Source organism: Oncorhynchus mykiss, chromosome 17 (assembly GCF_057628025.1).
Source record: "Oncorhynchus mykiss isolate SJ-2025 chromosome 17, ASM5762802v1, whole genome shotgun sequence".
In the NCBI taxonomy this organism is placed as follows: Eukaryota; Metazoa; Chordata; class Actinopteri; order Salmoniformes; family Salmonidae; genus Oncorhynchus; species Oncorhynchus mykiss.
In genome coordinates this window covers 63,314,431-63,329,881 of record NC_143038.1, presented here as the reverse complement: position 1 = coordinate 63,329,881, position 15,451 = coordinate 63,314,431, and the positions used below count along the sequence as shown (strand labels likewise).

At 41.3% G+C, this 15,451-nt stretch overlaps 1 protein-coding gene across 1 annotated transcript; it reads left to right on the top strand.

The window, feature by feature from the left end:
• Nucleotides 1-5,150: 5,150 nt before the first annotated feature.
• On the top strand, nt 5,151-14,946 carry h6pd (hexose-6-phosphate dehydrogenase (glucose 1-dehydrogenase)). The gene is made up of 5 exons (XM_021569931.3): nt 5,151-5,247; nt 7,555-8,230; nt 11,167-11,284; nt 11,396-11,665; nt 12,050-14,946. The coding sequence occupies exons 2-5, from the start codon at nt 7,580-7,582 to the stop codon at nt 13,396-13,398; spliced, it is 2,388 nt and encodes a 795-aa protein (XP_021425606.3). The 5' UTR covers nt 5,151-5,247; nt 7,555-7,579; the 3' UTR covers nt 13,399-14,946.
• The last annotated feature ends 505 nt before the right edge of the window (nt 14,947-15,451 follow it).

Below are 15,451 nucleotides of genomic sequence, written 5' to 3'. Positions count from 1 at the left end.
GCTGGATATATGATTATTCTGTTGTAGTCATGGACAATGTTCTTGGGTGGTCAGCAATCGATAAGATAATTGAAAAAAACATGCTTACATTATGTACACCGTTTAAAAAGACCAAACTCCATTCACAACATGATTCAATTGGTATGAGACAGATATTCAGTCAACACTAGGAACAAGATCACCACCATCTATGTCTTACCCTAGCAATGAAAATAAATAGGCAAATTAGCATTTAGTTTCAGAGCAATAAAAAAATATAAAAGTTTATCTGAGCAAACCAGAAATCTTTCAATAAAACCATGCAAGCAATATTTTAGGACCAACAAACAATAGATTGTGAGTCACACCCTGACCATAGAGAGCCCTTGTTTCTCTATGGTGTAGCAGGTCAGGGTGTGACTAGGGGGTATTCTAGTTTATAATTTATATGTTGTGTTGTAGTTTATATTTTCTGTGTTGGTGTTTTGAATGATTCCCAATTAGAGGCAGCTGGTAATCGTTGTCTCTAATTGGGGATCATATTTAAGTAGCTATTTTTCCCATCTGTGTTTGTGGGATATTGTTTTGTGTTTGTGCATGTGCACCACGTAGTCACGTTTAGCTGTTCGTTTATTTATATATTTTGTTCTGTTTAAGTTTCTCTTTGAATTAAATATGTGGAACTCAACATCCGCTGCGCCTTGGTCCCGTTTTTACGACAGCCGTGACATTGTGATGTCATGCGTGACTCTGGTAGATGACTGAACTTATGTGTCTTTTCAGACTGTCAGAGTATTTATCATTATTATAGTTTAGATTATTTTCTTATCTACTTTTGTATATATTACGTTTTTGTCAGTGTGATATATCTGTTGTTTGTAACAGTGTGTTATTTCTGAAAATGTAAATAGCATTTTAAAGCTTGTTAGGGACTCTTGGAAGATTAGTCCAAAATGAGGTCCTAATAAAATCAAGCCATAAACACTTGATAGAACATGAAGTGAGAATAATTTATTTCTTTATTTTATTTTTTTTATCCCTTTTTCTCCCCAATTTCATGGTATCCGATTGTTTTAGTAGCTACTATCTTGTCTCATCACTACAACTCCCGTTGTAGTGCGCATCCAACCCGGAAGCCAGCCGCAACAATGTGTCGTAGGAAACACCGTGCACCTGGCAACCTTGGTTAGCGTGCACTGCGCACGGACCGCCACAGGAGTCGCTGGTGCGCGATGAGACAAGGATATCCCTACCGGCCAAGCCCTCCCTAACCCGGATGACGCTGGGCCAATTGTGCGTCGTCCCACGGACCTCCCAGTCGCGGCTGGTTGCGACAGAGCCTGGGTGCGAACAGCTGGGATGTTTCAATGAGAGGCTTCAAAATCATTTGGAAAAAATGAAGATATTGATTAACTTGAAAATGTGGACATTCAATGCACATGGAGAACATTGCATCTGAGTATTCATAAAAGGCTTCTAGTTATTTACACTCTTCTGTCTGCAAGATCTGCTTCATGTATTGAAAGGTTCTGATATTGAGTGAGGCGGTTTCTGTTGTCAGTTTGTCAGTGGTGCTAGAGAGGTGTCAAAGGTTAACGCCCTCGGGAGGTATGCAAATTATCTATTATAATAAAGTATTCTTAATCTTCCTATGGAGCATGCGTCCTGCTAGAGAAGAGTGTTGAACCCCTCCCCCCTCCCCCGGCTGGTACTTCCCCCCCCCCCCCCCCCCCCCCCTCTGCTGGTTCCCTGCTACTTTGGGATCTGCCAACACAAAGACACTTCACACTGGGGTCTGTGCTTGCATTTCGAGGGTCAGCGAACAGCGGCAGCATCAACGCCATGTCATTCAGGCTCTCCCACACCCAGACCCACAGCTTTTCTTGCACCTCTCGTGCTTTGAGCAAACAGAGAGGTGGAGCACTATTGTGAAGGCCGGGGAGTTTTTGTATAATGCTCACATGAAATGTGCCTACTGTTTTGGACAGTTCTCACGGTTAGGGTGCCCAGACACATAGTTAGTCAATGATGAACCTTTGCCAGTTTGATGAAACGTAAAATTTAAGCCACCGCCTCTGTCAGTGATTTCTATTGAGTTTGTTCTGGTTGCTGAATCCTCTATCAGTCATTGTTAATCACTTAAATAATCCTTAAGACAAATTGTGTGTGTTTGGGCGAAAGTTAAAGGACCAAACTACACACAAAGCGTATAAAGAACTAGTTAACAGAAAATCTTCTTCGCAAGTCACTTGCTCCAGTAAAACAAATGGGGGCTAGGTCCATGGCTAAGTACCTCTAGATTTCCATCTATAGTATAGAGTGGTGTTGCACACCTGTCAACAAGGACCCCATATATTCTCTAAGAATGAGAGGGCGCTTTGTTTGTCTTACAATGTCCTCTTAAGTTTATCACACTGAAACCCAAATCTTTTCAGCACCTCTCACAACTGGAATTTGGGCGGCGTCTGTGTGTGTTTTAAAAGGGACTTTTTTTAAGGGTGGTGTTCAGAAGCAAAGAAAAAAGCCTGTTCGGACATGTTTCCACTCTATGGATGCAAGAAATGTGAGTATGCAGTTGAAACACACAAACAATTACTCACACAAGGGAGAAGTGTAACTATGACTTCACTCTTTGAACAGTCATCCTCACTGCCAGCATCTGCATCACTGCAGCATATTACCTATCAGGGCTGATTGGTGGTTGGCAGAATGAAAGACTTCTAGAATGAGTTAATGGAACTGGTTAGACAAAGCATCGTGTTTAGGAAAGACACAGTGATGGTGGTTATCAAGTTTAAGAGTCAGTCCAGGGTAACATGTTAAAATCCCCTCCTGTAGTGTGGTGCCAAATACATATGCAATGATAAAATAAATGAAATAACAGTGAATCCAAAGGAGAGCGTTTTGAAGTAATTGAAGGGGCAAGTGTTTTATTTGAGATCACAAAAACTCTAATTACATTTTACAGTATTTACTTTACAAAGAAAGATTTTATCAAATTGAATGAGACTTCTTTTTCTTATCTTGCAATTGTCCTTTGTATCAGTACATTTCCACAGCCACCCCCATGTAAAGATGAGTAGCAGTTTGTGCTTTTAGGTTAATTCCCTGCTCCCAGATCTTGTGTGGAACGTAGAAGGGGAGTAAGAGGACAAACGAAAGTGAAATGTAATTTGGTAAATAGCCGTAGTAAATGTGATGTGTGTTGGCCGAGGGGGGCCTGATGAAGATGAGAGCAGACATTCATATGCGTTCGTTTGTGTGCTCAGCTTGACGACGTCTGCCCTGAAGTCTGAACAAAGGGAAGGAAGGTAGCTAGGGGCTGGGTAGAAGGCCTGGGGGGAGGAGGTGATAGAATACAGTGGCCCTCCAGCTTGTGTCTTGCGGAGCTTGTGCTGCCTCTCAAGTCTTGGGTTATGGCAGGGACAGCTGGGCTAGCAAACTCTGTATGGGCCCATTCTCTCTCTCTCTCTCTCTCTCTCTCTCTCTCTCTCTCTCTCTCTCTCTCTCTCTCTCTCTCTCTCTCTCTCTCTCTCTCTCTCTCTCTCTCTCTCTCTCCTCTCTCTCTCTCTCTCTCTCTCTCTCTCTCTCTCTCTCTCTCTCTCTCTCTCTCTCTCTCACACACACACACACACACTCAGGAAGCACTGTTTACATTTCACAGTGGAAGGCTACTTGGGAGGGCTCTGGGGTATGGCCACTGGACCTAAAGCTGTGTGTGTGTGTGGTGTGTGTATTGGCAGGATTTAATATAGTGTTATAAGTAGGTTTTGTGCAGTTGAAGGTCAATGTGGTGTTTTCAGGGAAAATTGCATGACCTTATCTGGTAGTTTTTGTGCAGGGAGGTTGATTTAAGATGACTTCAGTCTAAATCTGTCATGTGGTAAAGACTGCAAGTATTGAAAAAAGACCAAAAGAGCACTTGGTTCTACCTTTTCTTGGTTCCATAGGCACTAAATGATGGCATGAGACGGCTTATCAGCTGATGCAGTACGAACAAATGTTTCAGGATACAAAACCAAATATGTAATTTATTTTAATATCTTATAAGAGTCATTATCTAGTTAAAGAAAATATGTGGTGGTAAATGTTTATTTTTTTGTTGTATCATTCTTGTTCTGGTGCATAGCCAAGACTAGTTCTTAGAGAATATTGAATTTACTGTATGGCAATTTTGAGTTAGTTTCTCAATATTTACCAATAATATTGATGTAATGTAGGCCAGGCAATTTTACCATATTTTGTAATCTTGTTATTTTATTTTATATTTATTGTATATATTATTCTATAACAAAAGAAAAAGGCAGGGGGGTAGAGTGTTACCAAAGTGACTCTACAAAGTACAGTACTGTTATGGGTGTCATTCAACATTCAAACAAGTACCTCAGTTGGAAATTCTAAATAACTGTAGTACACCAGTAGAGGGCAGTCATGTTTAGGAGATGGAGAGATGGGAGCCCCGAAGACAAGGGCCAGAGGTGTCAACCACAGGCGGCTGGTAGCGCCTTCATTGGGGAGGACGCGCTCATAGTAATGGCTGGAATGGACTAGTATCAAACACTTCAAACATATAGTTTCCATGTGTTTGATACCATTCCATTAACTACATTCCATAATTTATTATGAGCCGTCCTCCTTTCACCAGCCTCCTGTGGTATGAACTAAACTGGGATTTTAAATAAATGGGATAATATAGATTAGAGGGTCAACATTTGTCATGATTTGTTTGATTTTTAAACAGTGTTATTGAATAATTGACTACTATTGTAGCAAATTATATGAATTCCATTAACCTCTTTCACATTCAACTGCCGAAAGCATGTTATGTTGATTGTCAGAGAGGCTGGCATTAGCAAGACGATGTCAGTTCAGCCGCACGCAGTGAAATAGCCTAGGCGACAGGCTACTGCCATGCTCGGCTTTCGTTTTCTTTTTCAATTCCCAAAAACTGTCAGCCGTAACTTTTTATGTGTAGTTTCAGGTGAACAACTGCACTCTTTTTTTTCTTGTAAAATTCATAAAAATCTAAAGCAACACAAATAAAATGCATTTGCATCTGACCTAATGGTTTAATGCAGGATCCCAATGTAACTGACTGAACAATTACGCCTCTGGTGAAATGTACGGGCTATTTGGTATGCTCATATATCTGTGAAACGCATCATTTATTCAAGCGCTCAGATGTCACGTGACTGCTCTAGGAAGTGTCTTTTGACATAAATATCGATGGATGCGATCTTTCATCGAAACCGACTGTCGAGGGAGAAGGTAAACTTAATTTCCATAGAATGTATATATATATAAAAATAATAAACTAATCCATCTCACTCGAACTATTCAAACTAGCCTAGTCTGAAAATACATATATATATTTGTATATATATATATTTTTTTTCAGACTAGGCTAGTTTGAATAGTTTGAGTGAGATGGATTCATTTATTATTTTTTATGTTCAGACTATGTTAGTTTGAATAGTTTGAGTGAGATGGATTCATTTATAATTGTTTATGTTCAGACTAGGTTAGTTTGAATATTTTGAGTGAGATGGATTAGCTATACAAAATGATTTTATTGTGATTGTAAATGGACAGAAACGCTGTTGTTGGGTAACATTGTATCCATCTACTGCATGGCTGAAGTCAGACAGCTAGCAGGTGTAACTGTCCTGTTAAGAACTCTTTTTTTACATTTTATTTTGTATATATATTGACTTTCAATAGATAGATTGTGATGGCAGGGCCATAGGTGAGAGGACACTATTCATGACAAATACATCATATTTTAGCCAGGGTTATTTAGTTCCGTTTTGTATTTCAGTCAGAAATTAATAGTAGGAGAAAATAGTATGCAAAAGCAAGCTATTATTGCTTATTTTTCAAGGTTTAACATATAATTTGATTGTAAATGTGATAAACACACTAGGCAGAAGGTGGATGTTAAACCATTTGGTTCTGTTTTTTAGTTGCGTGAAGGTTTCAAGGCTCAATATATTTGCACTGGGTGTGTTATGAGTTTCTACAAAGTTCCATATTTATTGAGTGTAGGCTACTGTATAATTTCAGGATGGTACATTTTTGACTTTCCAATATCCAGCCTTTCTGATCATCTGGAGGACTGTGTTGCAATTCTCTAATATCCTCATAGGCAGACTGGGTTAACAATGTGAGCCCTGTTGTTATTCATCAGGCTGCTATGGGCTATCTAGTTTTTCCCCCACAATAGAACTTTTGAGAAGTTATTAATTCAATGGTTTGTTAGTTCTGCACTTATCATGAGTTAATACTTAATCGGTACTCAAAATATGTATTTATAGTATTTTGTACACTATTTGCTGGGGCTGAGTTGATCCCTCATAATCATAAATGAGTCGTTCTGTATAAAAATGGGACAACTATGTATCCATGTAATTTTTTATTTCCCTGAAAGGTCAAAGACATTTTCTCAAGAGGATTGGGATTTAGACACATGGGATAGGTATCTAAAATGATTATTGAGATGGTTCCTATATCTTTGCCACTATGGTTCCTATATCTTTGCCACTAGCCTAACTTACAATGTGTATACAGTACAGAGCAAGTCTTTATGTCACTGTGACTGAAATCATTATACAATGTGTGGTCTTACGTGTGGTAAAAGAGGTTTTGGTTACCCAAAGTTTCAAGAACTTAATGCCATGGATATTTGTTCACACTGAATGACCTGGCCTATGTTCATCTTTACTCCTCTTGTTTATTGATCAACATCCTGCAGTCAGAGCTGTGATCTGGGTTGTTTGGATAGGACCACTCCTTAATCTTGACTTATTGTCAGCTAAAAATGTAAATGTTTTAATAAGTTTCCATCCATTCCAAAAGTATGTGATTCCCAGAGGAAATCAGCGGCATTGACTTTTGTTGTTTGTTGTGTAAACTTCAATACTAGACTATGATTTCAGACGTTACCGTAAAGTTACGCAAGCTGTTTACGGTAGATGCCTCGTCTGTTAATCTTGTAAATGTTGACTTAGCCACACTCTTTTCAATGGGCTCAGTCTAGAAACCATTGTCTCTCTCTGCAATTTGAGCAGTACGGTTGTCTCTAACTTTCCACCCCAAAACGTAGGCCTCGGGGTTCAAGCACTTGAATACAACCAATGTGGAAAATGTGAAGAACATTTACCACAGGATTGACATGTTATCTACTGACAGAGTAGTTCCTTCAATTTGACACAAATTTCCCTCAATTTGACACAAAAAATAAATACTTTTACCTACAGATGAACCTATAACAGAGACATGTAAGACGATTATGTTGGGGGGTGATGTTGTAGTTCATGGAATAGCTAAGAGTCGACACTTTCCACCCACAAACCAAATATGCTACATTATTAAGAGTAGGCTAGGCTGCCTCACAGAATTCCTGCTTGCATTGGTGGAAAACCAATCCACGACTGTAATCAATGTGTGTTTTAAGTGGGTAATTCAGCCACTGTGATTGTGGGTTAATAACGTGGAAATACTTAGCAATCCACAACCGGTCTGTAAATCACCTTTTTGAAATTCTCTGATTCTTCTTGCTCTGTCTCTCTCCTGTAGGTGCTGATCTGTGTTGGACCAGAGAATGTGGAAGGTTGTGTGGGCAGCACTGCTGCTTCTGGCCACTGTGTGTGTCCAGAGAGGCTATACCAAGGAGGCCAAGGGAGCACAGAGCCTAGGTCATGTGTCAGTGGTCATAGTGGGAGGTACAGGTGACTTGGCTAAGAAGTACCTGTGGCAGGGCTTCTTCCATCTGTACGCTAACCAGGTCAGTAGCGGCTACAGCTTCTCCTTTTATGGCGGAGGCCTGTCGCCCAACGATAAGGCCACGCCGATCCTGTTTGATGTGCTGAAGGGAGTGGTCTGTCCTCGGGAGTTGTCTGTGGAGCGCTGTGCCCTGGTGAAGGAGCAGTTCCTGAGGCTGGCTGAGTATCGGCAGTTGAATACTTCAGAGGACTACCAGGCCCTGGGCACACACCTGACAGAGCAGCTGAGGCAGGAGGGCATAGTGGAGGCCGGCAGGCTGTTCTACCTGTCAGTGCCAGCCTTCGCTTATGCGGACATTGCAGAAAAGATCAACAACAGCTGCAGGCCGACTGACGGGGTGTGGTTGAGGGTGGTGCTGGAGAAGCCATTTGGCCATGATTTCAGTAGCGCCCAACTCCTGTCCACTCAACTGGGTGCCTCCCTCAAAGACAACGAGATGTACAGGATCGACCACTATTTAGGGAAGCAGGTGATGTAGGCCTCTTGAACAGTCCATACATAGTAGGTTACACTTTAACACAATACTTCACATTTGAAGCAGGTCTTTGGTTTAATTAAGCTGACCGTCCTGAAATCGGGCACTAGAATTACTTTTTTTTAAAGTATGTTGACATTACTTATTTTATTGATTTCCCACCGTTTTGTAAGTCAGAAGAGCCAGAGCTTCCTAGGACTATGTAAACATCTTCTGGGGGGTGGTCCTTAGAAAAACATTTATCCAGCTTGACTGCTTCACGACACACACATATGGCAAAGCAATCGCTTAATTTGTCTCGAGGAGGTGGATCTAAATACATAACTTTCATGGCTCTACACTTCCTTAAACCTAAAAGAAGTCATTTGTGTGGAAGTCAAAAATTTGTTTTACATCAGAGGCAGACACATTGCATATGCTCAGAACAACACAATTGATCCCTTTACATAGCCCTTCTCCCTTTGTCTATAGGAGGAACACACGCTGTTTAAATGGCCTAAAAATATATATTTTTTTTTTATTTCAACTTTATTTAACTTGTTGAGAACAAGTTCTCATTTGCAACTGCAATCTGGCCAAATTAAAGCAAAGCAGTGTGACACAGACAACAACACAGAGTTACACATGGAGTAAACAATAAACAAGCCAATGACACAGTAGAAAAAATAAAGTCTATATAGAGTGTGTGCATGAGGCATGAGGAGGTAGGCAATAAATAGGCCATAGGAGCGAATAGTGACAATTTAGCAGATTAACACTGGAGTGATAAATGAGCAGATGATGATGTGCAAGTAGAGATACTGGTGTGCAAAAGAGCAGAAAAGTAAATAAAATAAAAACAGTATGGGGATGAGGTAGGTAAATTGGGTGGGCTATTTACAGATGGACTATGTACAGCTGCAGCGATCGGTTAGCTGCTCAGATAGTTGATGTTTAAAGTTGGTGAGGGAAATAAAAGTCTCCAACTTCAGCAATTTTTGCAATTCATTCCAGTCACTGGCAGTAGAGAACTAGAAGGAAAGGCAGCCAAATGAGGTGTTGGCTTTGGGGATGATCAGTGAGATATACCTGCTGGAACGTGTGCTACGGGTGGGTGTTGTTATCGTGACCAGTGAACTGAGATAAGGCGGAGCTTTATCTAGCATAGACTTATAGATGACCTGGAGCCTATGGGTCTGGCGACGAATATGTAGCGAGGGACAGCCAATTAGAGCATACAGGTCGCAGTGGTGGGTGGTATAAGGTGATTTGGTAACATCCAGATTGCTGAGTAGAGTGTTGGAAGCTATTTTGTAGATGACATCGCCAAAGTCGAGGATCGGTAGGATAGTCAGTTTTACAAGGGTAAGTTTGGCGGCGTGATTGAAGGAGGCTTTGTTGCGAAATAGAAAGCCGATTCTAGATTTGATTTTTGATTGGAGATGTTTAATATGAGTCTGGAAGGAGAGTTTACAGTCTAGCCAGACACCTAGTTATTTATAATTGTCCACATATTCTAGGTCGGAACCGTCCAGGGTGGTGATGCTAGTCGGGCGGGTAGGTACGGGCAGCAAACGGTTGAAAAGCATGCATTTGGTTTTACTAGCGTTTAAGAGCAGTTGGAGGCCACGGAAGGAGTGTTGTATGGCATTGAAGCTCGTTTGAGGTTAGTTAGCCCGCAGCAAGAGCGACATCATTGATATATACAGAGAAAAGAGTCGGCCCGAGAATTGAACCCTGTGGTACCCCCATAGAGACTGCCAGAGGTCCGGACAACATGCCCTCCGATTTGACACGCTGAACTCTGTTTGTAAAGTATTTGGTGAACCAGGTGAGGCAGTCATTAGAAAAACCAAGGCTAATGAGTCTGCCGATAAGAATACGGTGATTGACAGAGTACTGTCTTTCATCGATGGCGGTTATGATATCGTTTAGTACCTTGAGCGTGGCTGAGGTGCACCCGTGACCGGCTCGGAAGCCGGATTGCACAGCGTAGAAGGTACGGTGGGATTCGAAATGGTCAGTGATCTGTTTATTAACTTGGCTTTCGAAGACTTTAGATAGGCAGGGTAGGATGGATATAGGTCTGTAACAGTTTGGGTCTAGGGTGTCACCCCCTTTGAAGAGGGGGATGACCATGGCAGCTTTCCAATCTTTAGGGATGGGGATGATTTAGACAGTCCAAAATCTGTTAAATTTGTTAACATCACTGAGACTATCACAGTGCAGGTGCATTTATACGGAGACTTGATTACACACAGGTGGATTGTATTTATCATCATTAGTCATTTAGGTCAACATTGGATCATTCAGAGATCCTCACTGAACTTCTGGAGAGAGTTTGCTGCACTGAAAGTAAAGGGGCTGAATAATTTTGCACGCCCAATTTTTCAGTTTTTGATTTGTTAAAAAAGTTTAAAATATCCAATAAATGTCGTTCCACTTCATGATTGTGTCCCACTTGTTGTTGATTCTTCACAAAAAAATACAGTTTTATATCTTTATGTTTGAAGCCTGAAATGTGGCAAAAGGTCGCAAAGTTCAAGGGGGCCGAATACTTTCGCAAGGCACTGTATGTTTGGTAAAGTAATAAAGAAGTTGAAATATTTTGGGTAGATAGTTAGAAACAGATTCTAACTTTATACTGTATGGACATTATAAAATATGAAAAGGCTTCATTAAGATAATTTTGTCTTTTTATCATATTATATTCGTAAATGTTTTATTATACTTATATTGCCTACTAGATAATATGGGTTGAAACGCTGTTTTTTTTCTCAGACATAAATAAACAATTAGAGGTGAAAGCCAAGGTCATGGGGGGGACACTACTACATTGATACAATTCTGCCCTTTTGCAAGATTGATGACTAAAACCTTAGCGAAGCAGTGCAAAACGACTGTCAACTCAACTGGTTTTAATTCTAATGTTTGTTTCTTATTCTCAAAAGGTTGTCTCTAAGATTTTGCCATTCAGAAGGGAGAACAGCAAGCATCTGGATCTTATCTGGAACAAGCACCACATTGAGAGAGTTGAGATTGTACTAAAGGAGACCCTGGATGCCAAAGGTACTGTATAGTTAAAGTGTATTAACCCCCTCTATAAAATATGTGATGGGGATAGTAACATCACCTGTCAGGGAGTTTTTGGTTGTTTGATTTATTCTCCCTTTGTCACAGGTCGCATCTCCTTCTATGAACAGTATGGCGTGATCAGGGACGTGATACAGAACCACCTGACTGAGGTCATGACCCTTCTGACCATGGAGCTCCCATCCAACCTGAGCAACACTAATGAAGTCCTCAAGAACAAGCTGAAGATCTTCAGTGCCTTGCAGCGCCTGGACAGGAACTGTGCTGCCATTGGTCAGTACCAGGCCTACAATGCAGAGGTACAGGAAGAACTGAGCAAAACAAGGGAACACTTCAGCCTCACCCCCGCCTTCGCTGGTAAGTGTCATGAGAACGTTTGTCTGTAGGAGTTCTTCTATTCAGCCTGTGCATTAAAGGCTTATTAAAGGAGAAATGTTTTGTCATATAGTAATAACATATGATTAGGGACATGTGTTTTGGGCAATCATGTCACATGATCTGGTTGTTAACCTTTTATTTAAAGCTTTTTCATCAAACTATCCCCCTTTCTTTTTATGTCAGATGTTCCAGCACCATCCTCAGACAAATGCTTTCATTTTTGGTGTAATTCTGATTTCTTCAAAAGGCTTAAAATAAAGGTTAAAGTCTCAGTCATGTGACATGATAGTCCAAATCACATGTGATACATAGATTATTATATATTTTTTATTTCAGTGATATAACAGTTTTTTTCTATTTCAGGTATAATGGTGCACATTGACCTAGCCCAGTACGAGGGCATGCCAGTCATTCTGACCTCAGGGAAGATGCTGGATGAGCGCGTAGGCTACGCTCGCATTCTGTTCAAGAATGACATCTTCTGTATTCAGAGCTACAGCAGCGTCCACTGCAAGCCCAAGCAGATTGTGTTCTACTTTGGCCACGGCACTCTGCAGTACCCAGCCATTCTCGTGAGTAAGAACCTGTTCAAGCCAGACCTGATGGACACTGAGTGGAAGGAGGTAACAGAACACAAAGATGTCAGTGTATTAGGTTTGCCCATCTCAGACTACTATGTGCTGACGCCAACAGTGGAGAGGGAGGCTTACGCAGAACTCATTTTGCACATCTTCCAAGGCCGGAAGGACAGCTTTATCAGTGCTGAGAACCTGCTGGCCTCCTGGAGTTTCTGGACACCTCTCCTGCAGAGCCTGGCCGACACCTTTCCCCGCCTGTATCCCGGGGGAGCGGACAATGGCAACATGCTGGATTTCAAACTGTTGGGACGGAAGGTGACCTTCGCCAATGAGGCACTGGTCATGGTCACCCAGGACCACATAGGCGGGTCTGGGAGGGAGAGCTTCCAGGTGATGCAGGGGAAGTACCGCAGCGCTGACATGGTGTCTGCCTGGTCCAAGGAGCTCATCGTGCGGCTGGCCGCAGACCTGCAGGTTGCAGCGGAGAACGCGGTAAGGGAGTGCGGACGCTTCCACCTTGCCCTCTCCGGGGGCTCCAGTCCCCTAGCTCTGTTTCAGAGGCTGGCCCGTCACCACTACTCCTTCCCCTGGAGGGACACCCACGTGTGGATGGTGGACGAGCGATGCGTGCCTCTCACAGAGTTGGACTCCAACTTCCGCACCCTGCACGACCACCTGCTCCAACACGTGAAGATGTCCTACTTCAACATCCACCCCATGCCAGTGCAGATGAACCAGCGGCTGTGTGTGGAGGAGGATAGTGGAGCGCTGCTCTATGAGAGCGAGATCACCCAGTTGGTTAATGCTTCCAGCTTCCACTTTGTCCTGCTGGGAGTGGGCTACGATGGCCACACTGCCTCTCTGTTCCCAGGCAGCAAACTAGATGCAAGTGGGAACAGTCTAGTAGCCTTCACCGAGAGCCCAGCCAAGCCTCACCAGCGTATGAGCCTCACCCTCAAGGCTATCAACCAGGCCCAGAAAGTAGGTGTGCTGGTGATGGGTAAGAGCAAACATGAGCTGGTCACTCAGCTCAGTCGAGTCAAGGACAACCCAAAACATTGGCCCATCACTGGGATCCGGCCGACCAGTGGCAGGCTAGTATGGTACATAGACTATGATGCTCTTTTAGGATAGGGGATACTGTATCAATGAAATTATGTGGATTAAATTAATGATTTGGATTAAATTAATGATTTGCTGTAGTTTTACTCTTTTGCTATATTTTGACCAAGAATGTAAAGTAATGATAAAGTTCTGTTGATTCCGTGCACCTTACTTAAAGTTGAAGGTAGATGTGGTATATATTTTCTTTTTCAATATACAAGATGTAGGGTTAACGTAGTGTGTGTGTGATGCACTCATGTATTTTAAAGAAGTATGATTTTTTTTATCTCAGGAAAGCAAAGTGGATATGAAAGTTTGTTGTTCAGATAATGAATAATTATTAAAATACTATATTTTATATAGTTGTAAAAACAGTATATTTTCTCATAAAGCTACCTGTTCTCCACTGAACCAGCATAGAATAGGATTGTTAAAAGGGGATTTTGAACTGTGAAAGGCCAATAATTTAGGTAAAAATGAATGATCAACAGATAATGTAGGCTATAGCCATGTATTATTGTATTTGTGCCTCAATGACAAAAGAAATCAAACTGCATAATCAAATCAAATTTATTTATATAGCCCTTCTTACATCAGCTGATATCTCAAAGTGCTGTACAGAAACCCAGCCTAAAACCCCAAACAGCAAGCAATGCAGGTGTAGAAGCACGGTGGCTAGGAAAAACTACCTAGAAAGGCCAGAACCTGTACTGTCCAGTACATTAAATTACCACAAAGCACATTCTGATCCATTGCTGCTTTTGTTTTAATCAGTGCTCGTGAATTCAAAAAACTAAAATGATGATCAAATGTATTACTTGGTATCTATGTAAAATGTCCACAGCCTTTGACCCGAATGGGTGCAATTTTCCCTATAAGCCAGCACAGTATTTCCTAATACTTCCACTTTTAATGTGAGAAAGTGAAATGGTGCTTGTATGTGGTTTTAAAAGTTGTGACCTTCCAAATACTTTTAAAATAGATTTAAAACAGGTTGATGAAGGTTGGTCGAACCGCTTCACTACGTTTACCTTAATTAAGGTCTGGAAGCTCCACGTATACATTTAAGGTCATTTCCGATTGAGCTGACATATGTAGCATTCACCGTGAATGCAGTCTCAGTGATCCCGGGAACTTTGCCTTTTTATCATTTCTATTGAGTTATAATGCAGATCTTCTGCGATGCGGATGGAATCCAGCCCTAATTATACAAAGAGGTGTATGTTTAATATACTTATGGTGCTTGTGAAAAGGATTCCATTAGGTTTAAATTTGATGTTTGTAGATACAAGGTTCTATCTGACATTTTGGTAAAAAATGTGTTAGTCACATATAATTGATCTTTAGATGGTTCTTCATGTGCCTGTGAAGTTCGATTTTTGAAAAAGTTAAGTTCAAATTGTTTGTATATGTATACAGTACCAGTCCGAAGTTTGGACACACCTACTCATTCCAGGTGTTGTATTTATTTGTACTATTTTCTACATTGTGGAATAATAGTGAAGATGTCAAAACTATGAAATAACACATATGGAATCATGTTGTAACCAAAAAAGTATTAAACAAAGCTTCTTCAAAGTAGCCACCCTTTGCCTTGATGACAGCTTTGCACACCCTTGGCATTCTCTCAACCAGCTTCATGAGGTAGTCATATGGAATGCATTTCAGTTAACAGGTGTGCCTTGTTAAAAATGAATGTGTGGAGTTTCTTTCTTTCTTAATGCGTTTGAGCCAATCAGTTGTGTTGTGACAAGGTAGGGGTGGAATACAGAAGATAGCCCTATTTGGTAAAAGTCCATATTATGGCAAGAACAGCTCAAATAAGCAAAGAGAAACGACAGTCCATCATTACTTTCAGACATGAAGGTCAGTCAATCCGGAAATTTTCAAGAACTTTTAAAGTTTCTTGAAGTGCAAGTCGCAAAAACCATCAAGCTGTGATGAAACTGGCTCTCATGAGGACCACCACAGGAAAGGAAGACCCAGAGTTACCTGTCTCTCATGAGGACCACCACAGGAAAGGAAGACCCAGAGTTACCTGTCTCTCATGAGGACCACCACAGGAAAGGAAGACCCAGAGTTA